General features: G+C 34.3%; 1 protein-coding gene across 5 annotated transcripts; it reads right to left on the bottom strand.

The window, feature by feature from the left end:
* Nucleotides 1-1455: 1455 nt before the first annotated feature.
* Nucleotides 1456-25064, bottom strand: ZNF711 (ZFX family zinc finger ZNF711). 5 transcript variants are annotated; one of them, XM_085319588.1, is made up of 12 exons: nucleotides 25037-25064; nucleotides 22499-22650; nucleotides 21500-21635; nucleotides 21034-21122; nucleotides 18947-19051; nucleotides 16906-17436; nucleotides 9982-10140; nucleotides 8004-8150; nucleotides 7264-7401; nucleotides 5487-5534; nucleotides 4776-4919; nucleotides 1456-4321 (listed from the first exon to the last, which is right to left on the bottom strand). In XM_085319588.1, the coding sequence occupies exons 5-12, from the start codon at nucleotides 19023-19025 to the stop codon at nucleotides 3144-3146; spliced, it is 2424 nt and encodes an 807-aa protein (XP_085175714.1). In that variant the 5' UTR covers nucleotides 19026-19051; nucleotides 21034-21122; nucleotides 21500-21635; nucleotides 22499-22650; nucleotides 25037-25064; the 3' UTR covers nucleotides 1456-3143. The 5 variants fall into 5 exon arrangements, with proteins under 5 accessions (XP_085175714.1, XP_085175713.1, XP_085175717.1 ...); XM_085319587.1 differs by lacking the exon at nucleotides 25037-25064 and having other exon boundaries at nucleotides 22499-22682; XM_085319591.1 differs by lacking the exon at nucleotides 25037-25064 and having other exon boundaries at nucleotides 4884-4919; nucleotides 22499-22682.
* Between the last annotated feature and the right edge of the window lie 50 nt (nucleotides 25065-25114).

Here is a 25114-nt window from a genome sequence, read left to right as displayed (position 1 = left end):
AGTCAACTTTAACATATTTAACCTTAGTTAGATTGCATGCTTTCATATTTTACAGTGATTATTTTCAGGTGCACAAACAGAAACAAAGATGCCACATTTCACTCGTGACTCACCAATAAGCATCTTGGCATTTCACCTGCCCTCAAAGAGGTCCTTTTGCCTCTTTATGCGTACCCAATCATTTTGCGCACAGGGAACTACGCAAGAATACAAGCTGGCACTGTAYAACTAACTATCTTTCAGTGAACAATTTGGAAATCATGTATTACTTAACAAGTAGCAAATGACAAGTTATGTACATAACAAAAACACGACTTTCTGCACATGCCAGTACATTTCAAAAATTGAATTTAAAACACTGTAAATGTTAATATATTTTCCCAGTACAATAAGAGGTATCAAAACACGATTTCAGTATCTTCTGTAGTGCTTAAGAGCATCAATCCCTATCCTAATCCAGATTTTAGTCCATGGTCTAAAAAGCTGGCTTCTTTCCAAAAGCCTAGTTTCTTTCATTTCTAGCCCTAATGTCCTGTTTTGTACCACAGGAACTTTGAAGTATTCTTAAGCAATGCAGGATTAAGTCCTTTTACAAAATTGTCTATACAATATGTTTAAAATATTAAAGTACCTGATTGTTCCATCCATCCTTATGATGGAAAAATAAGCCAGCAGTGATCTGTACTTGGTCACAGAGTCAGATCAGGTGAACGATCGTCTTCAGTCTCTTATGAAGAATCTCCTTCAGTCTATGCATTCAAAATCATTTTCAGGAATAAAGCATTAACATTTTCAAGGAAATACAATTTTAATCCCTAAGCTTTTTTGAACGGTACTGCMCCCTTCTTTGACTGCTGGACATAAAAAAGGAAAGTAATGTAAATAAAAACAGATGAACTGATTCATAAGGTCCGAATCATATCTACTTGTTAACACAAAACCTAAGGATTCACTGGCTAAAAGCCTGTTGGAAATCCTTGCTGAAGAATTCTTTTAAAATTTCTCTCAAGTTTTTAATCTATTATTGATGTCTTAAGTCAAATATTCTTAAAAGAGAAGGAAATTAAGATAGCAACACTTTCAGCATTTCATTTTGCAAGCTGTTCTTTTTATGCAGTTAAAAAAKGTACTTACCTTTCTTTTCCCAAAATACATGCGAAGTTTAATGTTCTCTTTACTTAAAGGAAAAAATTTCAAAGAATATCAATATCACAATTGATAATAGTTTTAGAAATATGCTTAAGGACCGTAACTTTCAACTGTTACTTAAATAAAACCCCAATCCATCCCTTACAGTAACAGTATCGCAAGTAACCAGTTTACTTGAGATACTTAAGATAAGTATTACTACATTTCATATTACTTTACGCATAGTATTTTAATTAAAATGTTAGGCAAATATGCATAGAATGAGACATTCCTAAATCCATAAATGAGAAGGAAACTCCAAAAAAATTGGAGTGCAAGAGATGCATTTTATTGTATGCCCGTTACGATGAGTAACACATTTAGAAATAATAATCCCACATAACAGTGACAATCTTATTTTACAGCGTGTACATCATTTTTTACAGCCACATAAAACACGTATTTTTCTAAGAGATTTCCCAAATTTAACTTTCTGAAGTTTAGAAATATAAAAAAAAATTTATTCTCAAGGAACTGATTCTCATCTGGTGCAAAAACAAAATATGAACATTATCTGAAACACAAAGCCACAATATAGCATGAAGTTACAATTTATCATGTGAACAGCTGTGTGCAAACATGAAGCAACTAAAAAGAGTAAAAAATACACATTATATGCATAACATTTATGAACAGGTTTTTCATTAAATAGCCCTAGACCAGCTTGTTATATTAAGCATCATTTGATTTGCAGCATGCTAACACAAAGCATTGTTTAAAGGGATGCATATTTTAAATGTATACACTGTAAACTGAAGATCCACCTCCAAACTCTAACGGCAGCATATTTTTCTGGTTAAATACTGCATATATACTTTCTTACAGATTGAAAATGCATGTTTATAGTATGGTATAGGTTTTTAAAGAATTGATTAAAAGGTGCAATTTTATATCTATATTGAAAATTTCATATTAGGAGGTAGGACAATAATAGTCATACCTGTTATGAACACTGCCCTAAAGAACTTCTACGTACGTTGAATTTTAATTCAAAAAAAAACCTATTATTTTCTTTGACTTTGTTTTTAATATTCTTTTTAGAGAAGATCTTAAAGTAACATGGAAAAAAAATTAGTGTTGAGTCACAACACTATGAGCTGCATCCATTTTTTCCTTTAAAAAAAATAAGTCATATTCAAAGTTAGTTTTGTCGTATGTGCCATACTGAACATTCAACTGTAGTTTCAGATAAAAAAGGGAAATTATATACATATACATCTTTAACCTTAGCACCAGAACACCACCTTTGAGCTCATAAGATAATGCTATATTTTAAACATCATATCCTGCAATAAAATAGGTTAGCAGCTTTGAAAACCATTTAAAAATTACTCATCAAACCTAAACTAATAAAGGAAACAAAAAAGTTTCCCAATGAAATGTTAAAAAAAAAAAAAAAAAAAAAAAAAAGACGACGACGACAACCCCCCAAATTTGACCTGTTCTGGAATATAATAATTTCCAGGCACAATTTAAAAATGTTATGACCAAGCAATACACTAATATTCTTACTCTTTCAAAACTGCACAAGTAGTTTGACTTGGTTACCTTAGCAAACATTTCGTAAGTAATCCCACCATGTATCTGAACTGTTTTCATATTGGAGACAAATGTTGTTATTGACAAAATGGATAACACAATCATCTTTGTTTTGTCTTCTATAGCTTAACAATGTGTAATACTACTAATCTGAAGACATTCAGCAATCTTTCTGCAATATTTCAGACATTCATCCATCTTTCTGCATTCYATAGTGCTCTTTAGGTTCTGATAAGCAACAATCATAGGGCTATGAGATCCCCTGTCAACCCTAATACTTTTAAGACTTTTAATACAAAGAATGTAAAGTTATGATTTAATATCAAGCTTTGAAACCAGGAGAAACAGTTCATGAGATTTTTTTCCCCAATTAGTATATCACAGTTTCTAAATTGCTTCCATCTTGAGATCATATATTACAGTATGGCCTCTTTGTGGTGCCTCATTATATGCTGATTTTTTTCTGATGGTCTACGGAATCCCTTTTTGCAATACTCACACCTATGTGGATAGTCTTTTGTGTGTATTGATATTACATGTCGTTTAAAGCCTGATGCATCCGTAGTGCTATATTCACAATACTGGCATTGATAAACTTTTCTTCCACTATGGGTCTTCATGTGCTTCTTAAGTTCATTTTGCTGCCTAAATCCTCTTTTACATCTTTTGCATTTAAAAGGCAAGTCCTTGGTGTGAACTGAGAGGATATGCCCACTAAGTACAAAAGGATCTGACGTTTTAAAGTCACAGTGTCTACACTGATGTATCTTTTTACCTTTATGGGTTTCACTATGCTTTTTGAGCTCAGATGGACGATGGAAGCCTTTTTCACATACCTCACATTTGTGGGGAAAATCCTTTGTGTGAACTGAAATAATGTGTCGCTTCAGGTCACTTGAGTTGGTGCTCTTATGGTCACAATGTGGACACTGATGAGTCTTATGCCCTTGAAATAATTCTGTGTGCTGCTGCAGTTCTTTTTCATCTGTAAATGCCTGGGGACAGTGCTCACACTTAAACGGCAAATCAGTCCCATGTTTGCTTTTGATGTGGGTTTTCAGATTGGATTGATCAGCACATCTGAAGACACAGTGCTGACACTGGTATGGCTTTTCCCCAGTATGGGTCCTCATATGCTTTTTCAGCTCTGAAGGATGACGGAATCCTTTCCCACACTCCACACACACATGAGGAAAATTCTTACTGTGAACTGCAAGTAGATGTCTATTGAGTAGTCCCTGCTCTGCAGTTTCATAGTCACAGTATTTGCACTTGTGTAGTTTAGGCTCCTTGTCCCTCAGTATTAGTTTATTAGAACTCAATGGGCTTGCTTCTCTATATCTTCTTGTGTATTCTGTAAACTCATGGGTTTTATCAACTTTATTTATAAGTTTATGGCTTTCCAGATGATTGTGGAAACTTACTTTTTTGTTAGTTGTAAAGTCACAGTCTGTACACTGGTATTTCTTCTTAATCATATGATCTGGATGATTCTTCATATGTCTTTTCAAGAATCCTCTGGATTTAAATTTTTTCCCACATATGTGACAAGGGTAAACTGTTAAGGGCTGTCCATCAGGACCTATTATAACAGCTGTTTTTAAACAAACAAAAACATGTTATGAAGGAAACAAATTTATCGATTAAGAAATTAAATCAGCCAACTGCTGTTCAGATTCACACACTTACACTTGCAGCAGACAGAGAATGGTTCAGTAGTTTAAAAACAATCAATCCACAGCACCGAGAGTTTATATAGTGTTGTTTTAGAAACTGCTCAAATAGATCAGTAATATTATATGCACTGTGAATACATCCACGACAGCTTTTCAGTAGTTTGTGAAATTCAAATGAATTGCACCAAACCTAAGTCTACTAACTTCAGACAGTAAAAATTACTACATTTTCTATGCACAGAACTGGAGAGGGGAAGGACACAGGAAATATGCAAATCATTTAATTTTTTAAATTCTGCACCAGTTTTTTAAAAAAGGAAAAGTAAATAAGTGCCATTCCAGGACAAATACGTGTAAACATACAGTGTTTACCTGTTTGCCATTGCCTGGCCTCTCCTCTCCTCCTTTTCTTGGCTTTTTGTTTTAGCACTCTATTAGTGCTAATGCTATCACAAATCTGCAGGTATTGTGTTGCATTACCGTTTTTGTTTTCTAATCGTGTATCCAAGTTATTTCCTAGAAACAAAAATTAGACACCATAAAAACCTTAAGCAACTTTCTTCTTTGAGATTGGTGACTGGAATTGCACAGCAGCATAATCAACTTTTTTTTWAAAAAAGATTGCCCATTCCTTTACAGTGAACACATAAAAAGAAGATAGAGTGCCAATATACGGCAGTATCTGTCTTAGATGTTGACAAAAGTCAAGAATAGAATTATTCAAATATCTAATTAATTTTCAGATATACTCCTTGGTTTCTTTTATTCTTCAAGACATTCATTTCTTATTATTTAATTTGTTTTACCTCTCAGTATCTACACTATCTCTGTTCTAACTACAAAACCATATAAAAACAGTGGCAGATCCTCCCAGCTTCCCCACCAGCTCTGAAGGCCTAAAACACATCTAGAATTGTTTTAAATTGAAAACAGTGGAGAAAAACCATAGAGTCCTTCAACATATACTTTACAAGTATTTTTTTGGCATTTATGATTAGGAGAACTATGATACATAAACATATATATTTCCAAAGGAAGCAAGTTCCTTTTAATACTGTACAAAACACAATTACATGTTCTCACCTGCCGTTTGACCATCTTCATATCTTCTGGGTAGTCGCCTTTCATCTCCTGCAGAAAATAGTGTATTAGTTATTTATAAATTAAAATTCTTTCTAACGATGAGGGCTTTGAAAGTCTAAGAATGAGAGAACAACCAAAGAAGAAATAACAGCTTAACTCTACCCAAACTGAGATGTGCAGTTCGTATCAGTTCAATACCTTGTCTTTATATGCCCCAGAAACTAAAAATCAACTTTTTGTGCATAKCTACATCCATTAAACTTGTTTTTGCATGCTTATGATGCTGACTGTCTTTCCTGCTTCTCATAATTAAGGTTGCAAGGGCCAGGAAAAATCCTATTTAGGGTTTGTTTCTTTTTTTTATAAGAAAAAATTAAGAATATCAAAGATTTGAACAACAGAGAGGACACACACGAGTTGAAGAAAAAAGAACATTAATGTTGGAATTCTGCCCTGCTGCTCGTACTTTGGCTTATAGCAAACTAAGCGGCCTAAAACTGTTTTTTAAACTATAGTCTCATAGAAACAGTAAGCACATGCATGACAGAGCACATGCTCTCTGTACAGAGCCCACTGGGCAAATAAATGTTATTTACCATGAAACTCTCTGTCCCAAACTCTCTCCAAAAAYGCCAAATCATTCACTGGCTATATGCTTTGTTTCTGCAAACTTTTAAACCCATATGCAACTCCAGATAACAATTCAGAAATTAGAATATCTGAAATCCACATTTAATCTTGCAATACAAATAACTTATGTTTCCAAAGTAGAACTAARCAGATATTAAGGCTCCTACCTTTGTACTTATCAGCTGTTCAGCACTCTCTACATGAGGAACTAAAAATTTTTAAGAGATAGGCAAGTAGTAATTTAAGAGATTATTCCTCATTTTTTATTGAAAGTGTTGATTGCTATGTGCTATGGCTCTGCAGTTCAAAAACATTTTATCAGCCCAACTACTATGTTCAGAAATACTCCAYCAATACAGTTTACCCGCTCAGCTTGCTCATCTAATTATAACATAAACCTGTGCTGGCCTCATACCCTTCTGAACATAAATTTAAGATGTCAAAATCCTAGAACACAATAAATACAAAATAAAGAGAATATTCAGAATTTGCAATATATCCTAATAAGATGCACAYAGAATATTACTTTTGTTTATAATCTGAAAGGGTAACAGGTCCACAACTTGCTATATGAATCAAAATTATTAGGAACATATTTACATGTCTAATTCTACTATTCTCTTCTTCAACTTATTTCTCCTAGTTAATGCAAAATTCTTAAGAGCTATTCTCATTTTTGTCAAATCTTCAACAACTATATAAAAAACATGCACTCTGTACTTCTGAGCTGGTACTAAGAAAAAGGGATCAAAATTCTCCAACTTTTTCTTTCTTTTTTTTCCCTTCCTACTCAGCATGTAGCAAGCCATTCAYTAYATGCAAGACAAACCAACTGCTAAAATAACCTGAGGACTGTTTGGTAGRCTAGAGTTGAGAAAAACAATAGTGTATAAATGGGACTAACATTTTCTTTATATCTAAACTACAAAAAGCTTATGCGTAAAATGTTATGAATGATGTCAAAAAGAATTTTTCACATCACTTTATCAACTTCACTAACTGACACTGGTAAGAGATCAGAAGGAGCTGATACCAGTTATCCCTGGGGAAAGTTGAGAAATTATGACATTTGCACAAAGATTCTGGAAGTTAGGTTAGGAAGAAAATAATGTAAGTGATTTTCACAAATAAGCAGAAAAATTCCTACCGTAAGCAGCAGCCCAAGCAACAGGCACGAAAGTTTTATTCACGCCAGAGTCTTCAAGTTGTGTGTCTGGAAGTGATGTAGCTTCTTCTTCTCCTACAATAACTTCCATATAAACTTCATCTGCTATTTCAGCACAGCCTGGATTAAAGGAGAATAACAACCTTTAATTTTACTCTGCGCATCTTAAGTTTTCCTTCATTTAATTTGCTCTCATTCTGATTGATACCCGTTATAAATTACTTTCCTTCCTTTGGCATTTAGAGCCACCCCTTCCCTTAGGGGATCATTGTTTATTCAGACATTCCTTAAAGAGAAAAAACAAATATCAATAAGTATAAACACCAAAATAAATACCAATATAAATTCAAACATGCAAACTTATAAATGTGTAACTGATGACGTTTATTTGCCACTTTGCCAGAAAGCTGTTTAAACAAGGCAATTCACAGTAGGAAAACATAAAAATGAGAAATTTGACTAACCTCATTAACTTCATCCATGGACATGTTAAATTTAATATAAATAATGAAATGATTGCATACAGAATGCATAAAGTGCATATTATCCACATCTCTTTAAAATAGTTATAGCCTGTCTTTATATTTAGGGAAGATCAGTTTGGTTTTCTACTACTTGAGGCTGAAGAATCCTTCAGAAAAATTAAAAAAGTCCTTGAGAATGATGTTTATACTGCTGTACCAAATAGCATGAGAAACAAAAATGTTTCTTATTATGCTTACTAATATCTTCATCTTCCTGAGAAGAGTCCTTAACAGCCATGTAAACCATTTTTTCTCGCTGCATTCTACCAACGCCTCCTTGCTCAATTACTCCAGCTACAGAATGTCCATTGTGAAAGTCACTCTCTGTGACAATTTCTGTCCCGCCTTAAAAAAAAAAAAAAAAAAAAGTTAAGTACATAAACTTTAACAAACCCACTGTTAATATAAAGATCAGATTTAATGTAAGTACTTTTTTCTTATTTATAACAATGCTATTCCATAAATCTCTAAGCAAACATTTTGAAGTCCTTCTTTGTCATAAAAACATGCAAGTTTSATACTTCAATGCAGATCAGAGAAAACGAGCTGTGTTCTCTCATTGTCTCCTGACAAATTCAGGATCGAGCAACTACTACCCAAGTGAGATCAATGGCTTTTTAGGCATGCCAGCAGTGAACTCAGRTATGACAGGTAATACACAGCTGCCCATGTCCATCAAAAAAAGACTGTAATTCTAATCCTGCCCTAGCAGAGCACAGCCTTTAAATTCTCTCTTGAGATATGAATAGCGAACTCTTACCCCTCTTATATCCCAAAAGTCACATTTACTCGCTTTTCAGAAACTGATTTTTGGAGAATTTTTCCTACATGTCCTGTGTACGTCCCAAACTCATTATACTGGATCATCTGGATATTRGGGCCACGCTTGTCAAACCATTACAGAGCAACTGCTGCTCTGACGACTTCAGAACATGCACATCATATGAAAAGAYGGACTATGAGGGATGTAAGGTTTTGCACTGAATCCTTGAGGTTAGCACAGTACCAGTTAGAACAAAGAAGAACCGTTCAGACAGTTGCACTCCAAGTGACTCAAAAGCTTTGGCCCACCAACTTACTCTAACAAAGGTAGGTATAAGAAGTGTTCCAAACTAGAACTTCATACTAAGGCTTAAATTATAGAAAGGTGGAAGATAAGCATGTAGATTTGTCTTCCAGCATCTCAGGGACAGAGATTATAGAAGCTGCAGATTAAGGCAGAACAAACTAACGCCTGGCACACACAGAGGCCTTTTTCAACACTACCAGCAGTCCTGTTGGAATCCACAGCCAGAGGATCAAAGAGGTGAGATATTAAGAACATCCACTGTTAACAGCTATGGAGCAGACAGCTGTTACAACCATGAGGTTTTTGGGTTCTGCCAGAACTCTACCTGCAAATTGAAAATCAGCCTCTGAAACCCCAGCTGCCTACTCTGCTTGTGGAAATGCTGCCTCTAATTCAAGGATATCTGATCTACTTATGTACTAGTTCTTTAACTGCTGTAGTTTTCAGTACCTTAAACTGACACTGATTACCGTTTATCTTAACATAGCAGGCTGAAAATAGCAATGGTTCAGCAGTTTAATCACAAGCAGGTTACAAATTATTACATCTAAACCAGCCTTCAAGGCAGGACAGATAGGACAGTGACTGCATTATAAAGTCTGGTAAATTGAATCCCTTATAATTAAGTCTTTCTCTACTACAGAGGAGCAGAAAAGGTGAAGAGACCAGTATGTTTTTAAGTCAGTTGAGGAAAAAAAAAWTTTTTTGAACCACTAAAACAAGAGAAAAGTAGTCCACTGGATAGAAAACTCTGTGACTCATAGCATTCTGTCTTGTAAAGTCATAAAAAAGCAGCAGTTGAAAAACACCTGTAGATGTCCAACCACTTCTGTATTTAGGCTTTGGAACCCTGTAGCATAGGCAGGTGAAAATAAATACTTCTAGTCAAAAAGAACCTTAATTTAGGATTAATACACATCATTTATTAACTGCTCCACAAATGTCATATTCCACAAAAAATTCCAGACAGCGGATTATGTTAAACTAAACTAAAAAAAAAAAAAGAGAGAGAGAGAGAGAGAGAGAGAGAGAGAGAGAGAGAGAGAGAGACCAAAAATACCCCCAAAATACTTCATACTTCTGGAATAAATAGAATTTAAAAGGTACCTATTTCGACATCATCTTCAGCTTCAGCTTTAAATATATAAACTTTGATAACTTCTGAACCAAACCCATCATCCTTAGCAACATCATCATTTGACACCTCTGTACTGATTTTTAAGGGGGTGCTTCCTATCTGGTCCAATTTTTCTCCAACATCATCCACTGTAAAAATAAGAGAATAATAATGAAAATCAAACACATTTTCTAAAAGTCAAAGTAATAACCAATAAGATTTTTTCTACTATTACCCTCACGCCCAGTAGAAGACTGCATTCATAAATGGCCTTTATAAATCAGGTCATCTTAAGAAATTTGAAAGAGATACCAGAAGATCAATATTCAATACGTCACAACTGTGGAAACGCAACACAAGTCATAGAATTAAGGACACACAAGGGAGCTTGCAATAAAGCACTTTGTGGGTATTGGTTATGCCTAAAACTATTAACAGTTAAAAATTAAAAAGCATCAGTAAGTAAAGTTAAACATATATCCAAAAACCAACCCAGAATTGACCGCTACAATTAATACAAATTCCAGGAAGTTTCACTATTCTAAAATACTGGTGAGTGACACCTAGTAGCTGATCAAGGGTGCTGATTCTAAGTAATCTCCCAGTGAAAGAAGTGTGTGTCAAAAAAATTGACTACACCTTCACACTAAAACAAATTATGATTTTAACTACTTTATCACTTAAAAACCTACAAATTAACAAAGATCACTGCATACTATATCGTATAGCTCATTAAAAGATGACATGAAAATAAATCCAAATAATGCTATGTGAAACTGAGTTCTCATTCTTTATGCCTGCAACTTAGTTATTCCAATATATTTGACCTGTATATTCAAAATTCTGACTTTATTTATTTTAAAAATTACATTTAAACTGAAAGTAAGTTTGGAAGTGACACTGTTTTGGTAACATATGTGTTCACATAGACATCCATATATATGGAGGCACACCATCAACATAGATGCCACTGAGTCAAGCATCTTTCTGACATATACATTGCTAACACGCTTCTCTCAATGGATAAAATTAGTTCCTGCGCAGATGGCCAGGACAAACCTATGCAATACTGAACACCCACTGAAGTCTTCTAAATAGGAAAGAATTCCTCGAAAGGAAAATAAAATCTGTATTAAATACATTATAGCGAAACAGCAATTTATTATATGTATAACATTAAAATATGTACACATTAGGTTAAAAAGAAGCATTAAAATTGATATTTTAAGTGCTTTACAATGACAGTAAGATTGTCTAACAATCACTAGTGTCTACTCAATGCACACAACTGAGGGCTCGCTCCAWTTACTGAGTAAAGGATGGCTTACCTTGGGATGACTGCAGTAGTTCCCAATCCCCCTCTAAGTTTCCTGCCCTCAGTGCAGTGATGACTGCTCTTGAAGAGCTGCTTACTACTTCAGGCTACAGCCTGGTGTACTGARGTAAACTGGAATTATTTAAAATTTTTCTTAGTACCTCAGGCAGTACTGTGAGGTGGTTCAGAACCTGCTAGAGAAAGAGCAGATGCCCTCCATGCACCAGGGAGGGAAATCCACTACAGCAATCCCAAATGATCCATGGACAGGATTTCAGGGAAATACCTATCCAAATTAAACCATTTTTCATCCCCACCCTGATGAAACTTATTTCAAAAGTCTTAGACTGTGTCAGAACAGTATGTATGCCACTAAGAACAGAATTAGATATAAATCAGGCAATTACTAAGAAAGTATTTGATCTAATTAAARAACCATTAAAATTCAAATACGTTTTGATTAAAATAAAGGGAAAACCTTAAAAACTGATTTACTCTTTTTTGTAAATAACAGACTAACTGCATTGTTAAAAAAATCCCACAACATTACTTGGACTAGTGGAAATAGTTAAAAATTTCTCCAGGGAAATTTTGTGTTTTTAACTGAAAACATTTTAAATCTCTTACTAGTAACATTGATGCCAGCAATATCAATACCTTTACCMGTTATAATCAGACAGGCAGTGCAGGACAATGAAAACACTAGGAGTATGAACACCACAAACAAAAAAGCCACAACAGAGAAATCCAYAAATTCTTTTGACAAGTCAGTTTACCAGCATGAGTTATTAGCACATTCGTATATCCAATATGAGAAAGTTACTACAGCTGCTCACAGAAGTTATTTTATGCTGTCAGAATGGGTTTATTAAGAGAGAGGATTATGCACCCTCTAGTAGGAAAGAAAAAAAGAAAAAGCTAAAAGAGACTTATCTCGGAAAAACCATTATCATATATTTTTTCTGTTCAGCTAGTAACATTTATAGAAGTTTTGCATCCAAATTCTTCAAAAGTGATAGATACGCGTTTAATGTTAGTTCCATTGCATGTTATGAGTCTTTGGAGGACTGAAGCTTAATTAACGGTACAAGATAGGAATTATTAGATATATATCTGTATGACTAAAGTCGCTGTCAAAATGCAGAAAGAAAAGTTAAAATCTGTGGGGGGGGGAAGAAGAAATCACTATTTCTCTGCAATTACTGTAATCTTAAAATTGGCTGGTGATAGTATACCTTTTTAAGGTACATTTATTTTCTAATCTGCAAATCAAGCAACAGCAACTTTTTTTAAACTCATAATACATAACACAGTATCAGAAATTTGGTATTTCAGTATTAGAAAGTTATTTAACAACAGAAAGTTCCTACTGAGCAGTGCAGTAAACAGTTGTTTGTGATAGAAGTTTTCTTTAGGGAAAGAATTTCAAACTTTTCCTATTGTTCATTTAACTGACATTGGATGAAAGTGACTGAATACTGCTATTTATCTGATGAAATAATGTAAGAGTAAACATGCAATTTTAGATAAGCTGCCTTACCAGGACATCAACTGCAATACAACAAAGATTACATAAAGAAAAAAAAGGAAATWTTCTGTTTTAAAAATTTTATATGAATACTTTAAACCAAATATGAAGTAAAATAAATTAATACAGTATAGTGTATAAGCTTGTATTTTACCTTTCAAGGCACCAGAATTTTTAATATCCCTTATAAAATAGGGAACTCTGTCTTAGAGGAGCAAACTCCCACACCACTAAGTATTCTCTATGTTTTCAAAGATCTTCAGTCTCTACAATTTATGCTAAAGTTATGGGAATGTATCACGAAGCCTCTATACATATGGCCTCTGAAATAATGTTTCTAAAAGTGCAATATAACAAAATCTGAAAAATACAAGATGTACTGATAAAATGATAAYGATATAGACTGCTGGTTTTAAGACGTTGCCTTCTGTTTCAACTATACCAACAGCAAAAGAAATTGAACTGGCAATTGCTATTGTTTAAACTACCATTTTACACAAAGTAAATTTGATGGTTTCAATTCATTTTTTGAACACATTCACATAAGGGAAAAATAATCAACACAGTTGGGCAAGAAATCTTTGTTCAATTCCAAAATATTAGGGCTTTTTAAAATAGATAATGGAAATATTCTATTGTCTAAGTAATACGACCCCAATTACATACTGCTAACTCATTAATGCTAAATCATCTGATGTTTTTTCCAACTGATAGCTGTCAGGAACAGGAATGCTTAGTTTATGTCAATGAAAGCCTATGAAAGTGTCTTCCGTATCTGACTCATCCACCAGAAGCACTGCATAGTATTATCTCCTCACTTTAAAAAGTAACTGAAAAAACACAACAGAGAACCTTTATAAATATATGCTGAATTCTCCTAAGCAACATGATTTAAAGGAAAACTCAGCACACTTGCAGTGTTAAACTTACCTTYCTTAGCTGTTTTCAGGTGTGTGATGTCCAGATTCACCGTGGATTGCCAGCTCCCAATTCATGTGATGCCTCAGCATGCACTATGCTGGTGATATCACACCCACCATAGGAGCCCACAGGGATAACATGAGGGCAAGATAAGTCCCAAGGTTCTACAATATTTTTCTAATGTCTGATATACTTATTTTACATCCCATAGGTTACAATATAGGAATATTAATATTAAAATATCTAGCAAATTATGTAACACTGTATCGTAATATACTAAAAAGGAGGTGGTGGTGGAACAGTACCTTACCCCTAAAAGCCAGCTCCAGTGTTGTTCTTTGGTGGGTATGAGGTCACCAGCATAGTGCATGCAGGGCCAACACACGGATCGGGAGCTGGCAATCCGCTGTGGGTCTGAATATCGCAAACCTGAAAAACAAAAAAGGGTATGTTTTAAGCTACAAATGTGCTAACTCTTCCTGGACAAAATGGGATGTACTGTATATAATTTTCACATCTCAGTCTGAGATGTGCATGAGCATATCTTATGCATTAACTTTGAACTAACTTCCTTTTTAGCAAGTCCCTTTTAAATGAGAGATTTAAAAGGGGGTTATGCATATCCTGTAGCATGTTTTGTGGATGTATCACGAAATGATTTTTCAGTATCATGCTCATAAGGCTGATTTTAACAAGCTGAATTCATCTGCACTGAGATAGCTGAGTGGTGACAATCTTCCAGTGAAAATTCACAGTTACAAAATTATACGCATCTTGTTTTCAGAACTACTATCAAACTAAACATTATTTTCCAAATGTATTTATATAAAAATATAATTACTAATAGCGTATAAAATACCTACACAGGAATGTATTCATAAAATGGTAAAAAAAAACCCTTTCAGTATATTTAAACCATAATTCCCAACAAAATAAGACAATTGTAAGTTGAAATTCCAAACGCATTTCAGCTTTATACCCTAAAATATAACATTTTAGAACTTCACAGACTGTGTTCCACAGAACAGTTGGTGGTATTCCATGAAGAGATACCTGGTCACTTCATGTAAATCCCCCTCTTTTAGCTGTTAAATTTCATTAAAGACAGCTAAGCAGTATTTGAGACTTTTAGAATGATCACTTTGTGATTCATGTTATAAAAAAGTTAACAACTCTACATATACACACCACAAGAAATTAAAACCATAAAATACCTTTCTATAATACTTACTGAACATTTGACAATTAAAAAAAAATAAAGTATTTTAAACTCTTTGCTAAACAGATGTGTTTATCTATGTAACAGATTACCTTCAGAAATATAATAAATTCAAGGCTAACCTGGAAAATGTTAAAAAAAAAAAACCTGCAAGAAACTGATCCATTCTGGGGGAAAAAAAAACAAAAAACAACAGAACAGAGACTTTGCAGGGTTAAGGTGGCATACCCAGCCCAATACAGCCTCAAAGCTTAATAGAGGCAAGAGACTCTCTTAACACACCTAAAATGATGAGAACAGAACTTCAGACTAATAACATAGCTTCCAACTGTGATTTCTGAGACTTATCAGAGTTATACATGCATATAATGCCTAAAATTGTCTCAAACTGGTTTGCAAACATTGCCAAGACCTTCAGTAGGCTTGAGAACACTTCACAATACTCTGTATCTCAAATAATCAGATAGAGCTGAGGTCATTAAGTAACTGTTACTGGAAGTTTAAAATACTCTGGTCTAAGTTCAGTGACTATTATTACCAAATCATACTTATCTATCTTAGAAGGAAGTCCAAGGATGACTTTACTTACAATTACAAAGGTGCAGTTGGTAATACCGCAGTTACAGAATACAACTCATCGTAAGTACTCTGTCAGAAAGGAGGAATTTTTTCAATGAARCAAAATTGGAAAAAAAATGGTGTTCCTTTATTTATAAACAAACAGGAATTTTGCTCTTGTAGTTTAATTTGCATTCAGACTGAATGCTTTTGTTTGGTTCTTGCTCCAAAAAACCCTTTTTAACTTGCATTAGCGACATATGGCATTACAGTAGGGATAATAYGATAAAAAAAATCATAGCTGTCTACCTTCTACTGAAAAAAAGAAAAACTAAAAAAATATTTTGCAGAAGAGCAAAATACCTACTATAAAATAAAGAAATCATTATAATTACTATTTAGTAATGTCCTCCATCTGGAAATTTTTAATAAATGCAGTTTGCTGTGAAGAGATTGACACTTAGACACACCTAGCATTGTCTATTTTTAACATATTCCTTCTAACTAAATGAAAGCTGTGTTGACCTATTCATATTTCAGTAACTAAGGTAGAAAAGTCAAAAGTCTGTAATCAATTATCATATATTTTAACAAATTTGCATAACAGTAAAAACTGATATAATAAATATAATTTAAACACTGAAGAGACACAATATACCTAGGATAGCATTTCATTAACTCTTTTAGTTGCTCTCACTCAACAAATAGTGTAAGAGCATACAGCTTCCTTGAGGAGCGGTACAGGTCTGAATGTTGTGCGGAAATGAAATGGACAACCACTTTCAATTTTTAGAGAGCTAATCAGTTAATGCACACAACCCCTTACTGTCAAGTAGAGTCTAGAACAGAGCAACATACAATGCAAGGGCTACTATAATTTTTAAAACAGCTAAACAAATAGTATTTTGTTGAAAATAAGAAAAACAAATTTGAATAAGTTAGTTATCTTAAAAACCTATTTCTTTGTTAGATTCTATTGATGAAACCCAACAYATTTTTACAGACACCTACATAATTTAGTAACATCCTGGAGTATTTTAAGAATATACCACACTCAAAATATATAGAATGTTTAACTTTCAAAATTTGCTTTTAATGTATTAATTTCCAGGAATATCTAGTTTCAGAAACACATGCACACACACACACCCCCATTCACTTGACAGCATGAATGTCATTCTTTTTCTTGTTGTATTGCTGACAATTAATTTTTCATTAAGAAAACTCAAACCCAGACAACAAGAATTAACTGATCAGCAGACTACTATTTGAGAGTTCTGTTACAGAGTGTAGCAAGTGTCCAGTTTTAGTAATTTCTCTCCCCACTAGACTTCTGATAATCTCCTGCTCATATCTACCTTTATTTCACTTACAGGATATCATTAAGTAGTCTTCAGATGTACTCTTGCCATCATCATCATCTTCTGTTTTTATAGTCACTGTGGAGCCAGGAACAGTACCAGCTGCTTGAATCACTGCTTCTGAATCTGAGTTGGTTACAAGAACTTCCTCCGAAACCATTGTAGGTGAGTTGGCTCCTGACACAGAGTCTTGCACCACATGCTCCAAATGTCCATCAGGACCAGTAACAAGGTCAGCCACAAAAACCTGATCAGGAACTCTAACAGTTTCTGTTATTAGATCAGAAGTCAAAACATGATCACTGGTATCTAAAGCTTCTTCAATAGCAACATCAGCTTCCAGAACAGAATCAGGAACAATTACACCTTCTGTTACAACATCAGTTTCAGTGATGATGTCAGGTCCTTGGACAACTTCAGCTGCTAAGCCGTGATCAAGAGTTATCCCATCATCGGTAACAACATCAGAAACTAGGACAGCTTCAGGGACTGATACAACAATATGGTCTCCATCAATATGAGCAGTGCCAGCCATTCCAGCCACTACGAAACAATTATGAATGAGCAGAAAAATGTTAAAATTATTGTATTACTAGAATTTATCTAAGGAATGTAATAATGCTATACACAAAATAAACACAGATCAACAATTGCTTTTCAACAATCTACATTTTTACGTTTTTCTTTCATCAGATAAAGACAATACAAAACAATCTATATTCTTTAATTTAAAGTAAAACAAAAGATGTCTTATCTTTCAAACAGAATTTGCCTCAAGTTCAGGGGTTTACAGTGCTGATATTTTAAAAACCAAAGATCAGTTTGCAATTCCATCCTTTATTTTATTTTTTTTAATTCTAATTAGAAATTTTTGGTTATGGTAGCAATTTGAACATTGATAAAATTCTTGCACGATACTGTAAGTTTGGTAAGTAGGCATTAATTGCTGTTATGATGAAAAGGACTCTCTCATGCTTTATATTTTAAGGAGTTTTGATAAAAATTGAGTGCTTACTTGTATGCCAGATTTATAATATAACTTCCAAATATTTGACATGATTTAAGGAATGGCTGGAARTAGAAACCTCTGTTTTTCATGAAAAAACTTGATGGATTAGTCAAATTTGCAAACTATTTTTCTATATGTAAAAAGGATGCACAATGATTTATTTTACCACACAAATCAGTTTTAATCTTAATGAATAAAACATGCAAGAACATATTTCTTCCTGAAATGAAAAACAGAAGAGTTAAAATTATTCAGCATTGTAATCCAAGTGCAATTATTTYGGTACACTCCAAAAGATATTAATTCACATTAGCACAAAGACATGGTCCTTCCCAATACTTAAGGCCTTCTCCTGCCACAATGCAGAAATGTAGACCCACAGAGTACAGAATTCTTGCTGTACTTTCTCTAAACCTTCAAAATTGCTCAAGTTATGTGGCATTGCCATCTAAAGAAACAGTACCAACCTCAAAAAATCAACAAGTTCTCTTACATCAGTACAGCACCTGGACTCCATGTTCTTGAGAGAACATATAGAACATACAGTTAAATTTGTAAGTTGTTATCTACATAACAAGTTATTTGTTGTCATACAAAGTCATTATTTCCCACCTCATTTACTGAAATACCCTGAAAAGGAACTGGAGACAGTAACTGATCATACTTTTGCACAGAAAAGCATGGATGTAAATGCTTATACTGTTATGCTGTAAACGTAACAGATAGCCAGCATATTTCAAAATAGAAACAGACCAAAAAATCCACAGAACTCTATGTAACATTTTCTGGTTGATCTAGAGCACTCTGGGCCACAGAGTTACCTTTTCTCTCTCTCTCTCTCTCTCTCTTTTTTAAAGAATTACTTATGTTTTCAAAATAGGTGAATATTTCAGGATTGGCAACCAAAGTATACAAAGACATATGATACATCAGCTTAAATTCTGTATTTAATTTTCTTCAAAATGCCATGAAAATAGCATTGTTTAAACACATATAGCAAAAATAAAATAAAATAAAATAATGTATAATAGTTAAAATGTTTACCAAAATCCTGCATAATCATAGTGTGAGGCATTTTGGATTCTTGTGTTTGCAATCCAAGACTTCCACCACCTGGATCCATATTCAGTTAAGTTCCTTCACAAATAACTGCAAAAGCAAAATCAGAATTTATGTTAAACACAGAATTATTGTGTTGATTAGCTTCACAGGATTCATGTGTCACACTGACAAATACAGAAAAACACCCAAAGTTCAAGAGAAAAGCATGCAGTACTTCATACAATTCATTATGCATTATTGTTTTATGTTTTTGTAAGCATATTTTTGACCTAAAATCCTGCAAATATTTCCAGGCATAAGTAGTTCCAAATCAATCAAAAGAATTCCTCATGTGAGTAAAATCAGAAATTTCAGTAATCTTTGGAAAGGAGTTACRTTGTTTTTTTAAGTAAATCTTTGAGTATTGCCTTGTCTAGGACAGTTTGGTTTATAACCTGTAGAATCTTACCAGCAAGTGCTTTGGAGTATCTTCAGCATGCAAAAGGACACACTACCATGTTACTTTACTTCAAGGAGCATAAGCACCCAAAAAGCCTAAACATTTGTTTTCTCCACTGCGAACTGAACATTAAAATACTGTGCAAAGTTTTATGAGATTCTCTCCATAGGATAACAGCTCACAAATTGAAAGCAAAAATCTCAAAAGCAATACTGGCAAGAGCATCTTGCCACWGTAACAAAACAACATAACGCATATTAGTAAACAACTAAATCTAGTTACACAGAGCTTATTACACAAAACCAGAGAACATTGTCAAGAAACAAATTAACTTTGTCTTAGACAAAACGTAGCTAACTGCATGTAGAACCAAGAAATGTAAGTCACCTGAACAGCACCCACATGCTATCACTACCAATATGCCTTATCATGATAACATTGCACATGCATGGAAAAGTTATCTTTGCTCTATCCCTATCCTCTAAATACGCTTTTTCAACTAATTATCAAGATCAGTAATTCTGTGTATGCACAGCTACAGAGTGCATTGAAGAAAGCAGAGAACTGCACTAAGAGTAGCAACTTTTCAGATTCTTTCATGATTTTGTAAACACTTAATAGCTATTCTAAAAACAGAATTTCAATGGGTTAATGCCATTAATTTTTTTGTTTAATTGTAGGTAAGATTTGAGAAAGTTGCACAGGGACAAAAGCGTTGAAGCTGATTTTCTCTTTCAGCAGCTGTGTATGACCTCTTCTGCATCATTAAAAAAAGTCTGACAAAGAGCTGAGCAAAAAACGTAACTGGCACTCATTTAGATTTGCACACACATTGTATAGCCACCAATTATGATAGTCAACAATWAGTAGAAGGCCAACTTATTTCAAGGTCTCTATTGCCATTATACTTACTGAAGAAGTGAAAATGTTTAGCAGACTTGTGTGTTGATACTGTTATTGACCTCTATTTACCATTCCAGTGTTAGGACTATATGATCCATGTTGCTTGACATTTTATTTCAAAATTGTCAGGTTATTCTAGAAATCTTTTCTTCTGACACTGTCCCTTCTCTGCTGCCTCATTTCTGCTGCCAGAAAAAGCAGCCAGTTCTATGAAGCTATCTGCAGTATTCCTCTTCTAGACAACTGGAAGTTTGAGGCTTTTGATACAATAAACCCACCAATTCTTTATAAACTTCTTGCTGTTATCTTTAACAGTTACAGCTTTTTTTTTTTTTTTTTTNTTACAGCTTGTTTTTTTTTTTTTTTTTTTGTTTGTTTGTTTGTTTCTGCTTACACTCTTCTAATTCCCCTTAAAGCTTAGGAGTCTGTTTCCTGATTTCTCTAGTGTCAGACTTCTGTGTTTTTCTGTCTTTTTTACTTCAATCAGCTCTTCAAACCTTGCCATGTAACCATGCTAGTTTTTTTCAACGATGTGCATGTCTTCTGAGATTCTAGCACTCTTTTTAAGTAAAATTCAAGTTACTTCTAAGGATTTTAGCATAGTAAGAGTTAATGTTGAGATTTTTCTCACTAAACTCAACTTTACTGAGATCTCAGTTTCTGGTATTGTGTCTGTCCTGAAGATGCCAAATCTCTAGTACACAGCACAGAACCTGCTTTCTTTTACCTTTGGTAAAAAGCTCCATTGATAGCTGGCAGGTACCCAAACTTGCTTTCAGAGAAAGTGAACGCATGTAACATTTCTTTGCTAGAGATCTTCCAAAAAATACAAGGGATAAAGGTAAATTAGCATTTCTCCATATTATTTACATTACTAAGCATTAAAGTGTGAAGATTCTAAATATAAGGCACTTAGCTGCAACTCTAACAGGCAGTTTTATGCAGAGTTCTTAGCCCAGATGAAGTGATTCAGCAGAAATAGCTATGGAGTTATATAGAGAGCAAGGCTTTCACAGACGAACAAATCTCTAGCCTAAGAGGGCTTTACTGCACAAGACAAAATCTTGTACTGGCTGACAGGAGGAAGACCTCATGTCAAATAATCCAAAATGACTATTAGTATCACACAGAGAATGAAGAATTTTAGGAGCTGTAGTAAGCGAAGGCGGAWTAAGAGCTCAAATCAGAACTACCTGGCACTGGATGGTGCAGAGGTGACTGAATCAGTATGAATGCTTTTAAGAGCAGTCTCAAAAATATGATTCTTGTAGTGTTGTAGTATCAACCTTGACTTTGCTCTTCTGGATCTCACAGGAAGTTCACCATCTCCTATCACAAGATTTTGATTGTTTTAAGTCTACTCATCTAAATCTAAACGTAACAGAAATATCAAGCACTTCGTGAGGCTACACATTTGACAATCCTACTGCAGTGAAACACACTGCAACAGTTAAGAGCTAACATAGTTAAGCTCAAAGAGAAACAGACCAACCTGTAAAAATAAATAGCCATAGTGCCTAAAATCTCTCTCTGAGATGGCCTCTAAGCCAGAGTAAAAGGCCGCAGAAAGAGCCAGGGACCTATGCCAATGCACTAAGCAAGAAGTAAATTAAACTTGCAGTAAACATAACATTAATTTCTCGTAGAACACTTGGGAAGCTCTATCAATAATGGGCACTAGATTCCATGGTGAAAGACCCTAACAAACCAAGCATCATAATGCCGGTTTACTGTGTTTAAATTAACACTTCGGCTCACCAGAACCAACTGCACTGGATCCTTGGTCCTGAGTTAAATTGCCACAGAGAGGTATGGGAGATGCTGACACTAAACCAATGGGAAGAACCAGGCTGCACTGGGCTGACCCACAGAATCTGGTATTTTGTATACCGGATTGGGCAGCAGGCTCAAGTCTGCCTGTTAAAACTGAAACTCCAGATGTCATTTTAACCAGGCAGAAAGCCACTAGGATGGCAGGATGCCCCAAATCAATGTTGGTGCTTATGGGTTTGCCTCGTTTTTATGACTATGTTAGATGCAGGTGATACAGAATTCCTAGTGGGTACAGGCCAAGATATATGTGCCAGATGGGAACAACTTTGTCTTTGCTATTTTTTTAAATGAAGAAACATAAAACAAAGTAACAAATAATCTTAAAGAGACAAAAGATGGAAAACACAATCCATGCTTACTGCATCTTCATTATCAAGGAAGGAACTGAGCAGCGATTATTCCTTCTTTTATACTCTTGAAATCCTCAAGTGAAGGAAGCAGCAAGCAGTCCGTAATGATGCCAATTTCAAAAAAAAGGTCACCGTTCCACCCCAAGGAGGTTCCAACTTAACTGAGAATACAAAAGAATCAAAGAACTTATATCATCTAGTGTCACTATTATCCTTTCAACAATTTCTCCAGCTATTATTAGTTCAAACCTACTTCTCTCAAGAAGTCTTTAAATCTAGAATACTAGCTTTTAGAGAAAAAAAAAACAGTATGCAACTGTACCTTCTGCAAATGTACAATGAATCTTAAATTTCCACTAAAAACAGAGATGGATGATGACACACTGGCTATAAACACACTGAAGCTGTATCTCAGTCAATGCAACTGGTATTAAGCCATTACTTGTGTATACTATTATAAACTCTCAATTCAGAAAAAGGACGGATTTGCTACAACTATTAAATTACAGATTTTTTTAGTATCTACTTCGGGGTCTTAGAGGCATGGAGACAGCAGGATATTCCCTAGTAGCTAATATAGGAGCAATTAACAACAGCTAAGACCCACAACTCCATCATAATTAGGTATTTCTGCTCATAAATTTCAGTAGAGTGGATGATTTTATTTCATGCACTAYGTATGTATGCAAATCTTATTACAAAGCAGCAGAAAAGGCGCTAAGTGATTAACTGTGGTTTGTTACAGTTTCCTTCTGCCGTATACCATAATACATATCCATGCAATTTTTGAAGAGGTGGACCACAATATACATTCATGCAATTTTGGAAGAGGTGGTCAAATTAAACTTGAAAAAACAATATACTGAAAAAATAAGCTGGATATCTCTTCAATCAAACAATTAAGACTTCAAGTTTTCCTCTCAATTCCCTTTCTCTTCTACCCCACATATTTGAAAAAATGCTGTGAAAATGCTTCACTAGCATCACACAACAAAGTGATTTAATTTTAAAATACATTAATATTTTCTCTTTTTAATTGTAGCATACTATCTTGTAACAGAAAGTACATTACCCACAGATCCCAAAATGCAAGTTCTATGAAACCTAAGACGCCTACTGCAGCATCTCTTAAGTTTTTAGAAGATGTATGCTTATTTCATATTACTTTGCTTTTTTTGAAAAAAAACACAGTAATCTTTTTAACCAGCTTCAGAAGAAGATTGATTTCAACCTACACAGAAGTGCAGAAATATTTCAGTTCTTTATGCCAAAGCTCTTCCTTAGAAAGAGCTCAGTTGAGATCAAGCCAGAAAGTGTACAATACAAAAGGGATTTACGGCGTCTCTGTCTACAGGCAGGAGTACATTTTTTTTTTTAATCAAAGATTATGCTTGGCAGTTCAGAACTACTTATATATAATTTATTAATAACTGCACACTCAACTGAAGAACTGTTAAGGGCCCAGTCTCTTATGAATATACACATACATTCTTTGATTTATTGGTAACTTACCCTTCCTATAATAATAATAACCTAAAATTAGCCATTATATTTTAATTTTCTTTAATAAAGCTTTCACAAAACACACTAAATCAAGAGATTTTCAGCAAAGTATTTTAAGGAAAAAGGAGGGAAAATAAAAAGAATCCCTCTAAAATTCAACACCTCCTAGGGAATGAAAGGCATTCTTCCTTGTACCCAGAGGTACAATGAGGCTCCCAATCCACAGACTGCCTAAAGTACAACAAAATATTTCCACAAAAAGCCACTGAGTCAAACATTATAATCTGAAAGTACAACTTAATAAAGCTACATACATCAACAGTATTTAATATACTTTATTATATCCATAAAAGGTGTGGCCCTGAAAATACTAAATCTCTTCACAATTTTACAMACGTCTTCAAAATCATGTTTGCATGGTCAGCTTTGAAGTATTCCTTTGAAATATGAAATTTCTTCTGAAATACTGAAGTCTTGTTTACATRTAATAATGTAAAATACAACATCAGTTTCTCTGGAGTTGCAGGCGTTTCTTAAACTGCATCTGACATTTAAATGAAAGGGACCAAGCCCAGATACATCAGTAATCATACAATATAACAAACAAACACATCTCCATTTGAGAAATTCAAAATAGATGTTTTCAAGTTATCTGTTAATACTCAAGTTCAAAAAGCATACAAGTTACCCTCCCTTAAACACCTTTCAAAAAATTTTATTTTTAATGCAGTAACCAATAGAAATGCAATATAAAACAWCCTGCTTAGGGAGAAACCTCACATGGAAGAAGCCAATTTATGAAATCATGTGCAGGTTAATACATGAAAAAGGTATTAAAAGGTATTAAAAATTAACATATCCATTTAGACAGTCCCACGTTACATTCACCTCTAAGATGTCTGTGGAAACTTAAAGTGCGAGCTTATTTAAAATGAGAGAAAAAAAAATGCCATTTTCTCTATCGCCGGAAATGGCCTTAAAGCTGTTACCAGAGCGGATGAAAATAAGCGCACACACCGAATCTACAAGAGTAACACAGCTCACCGCGCAGCAGCAGGCGCAGGCAGAGCCGGGTGGGCGCTGCGCAACGGCCCCGAGGCAGGGCGGCACGTGCGTGACGGC

The sequence above is a fragment of the Rhea americana genome, unplaced genomic scaffold (genome assembly GCF_003343005.1).
Source record: "Rhea americana isolate MKP2758 unplaced genomic scaffold, rheAme1 scaffold_6, whole genome shotgun sequence".
In the NCBI taxonomy this organism is placed as follows: Eukaryota; Metazoa; Chordata; class Aves; order Rheiformes; family Rheidae; genus Rhea; species Rhea americana.
The sequence above is the reverse complement of the archived record's forward strand: the minus strand, read 5'-3'. Positions and strand labels throughout refer to the sequence as shown.

What these genes read in the sequence shown, in the direction of transcription:
- ZNF711 (XM_085319588.1), bottom strand. Translation starts at nt 19,025, where the DNA reads ATGGATCCAGGTGGTGGAAGTCTTGGATTGCAAACACAAGAATCCAAA. An exon ending in TATGATTATGCAGGATTTTG is followed by an intron (nt 17,437 to 18,946) that starts GTAAACATTTTA and finishes ATTGTTTCGTAG; the next exon opens with TGGCTGGAATGGCTGGCACT. An exon ending in TGAAGATGATGTCGAAATAG is followed by an intron (nt 8,151 to 9,981) that starts GTACCTTTTAAA and finishes TTTTTTTTTAAG; the next exon opens with GCGGGACAGAAATTGTCACA.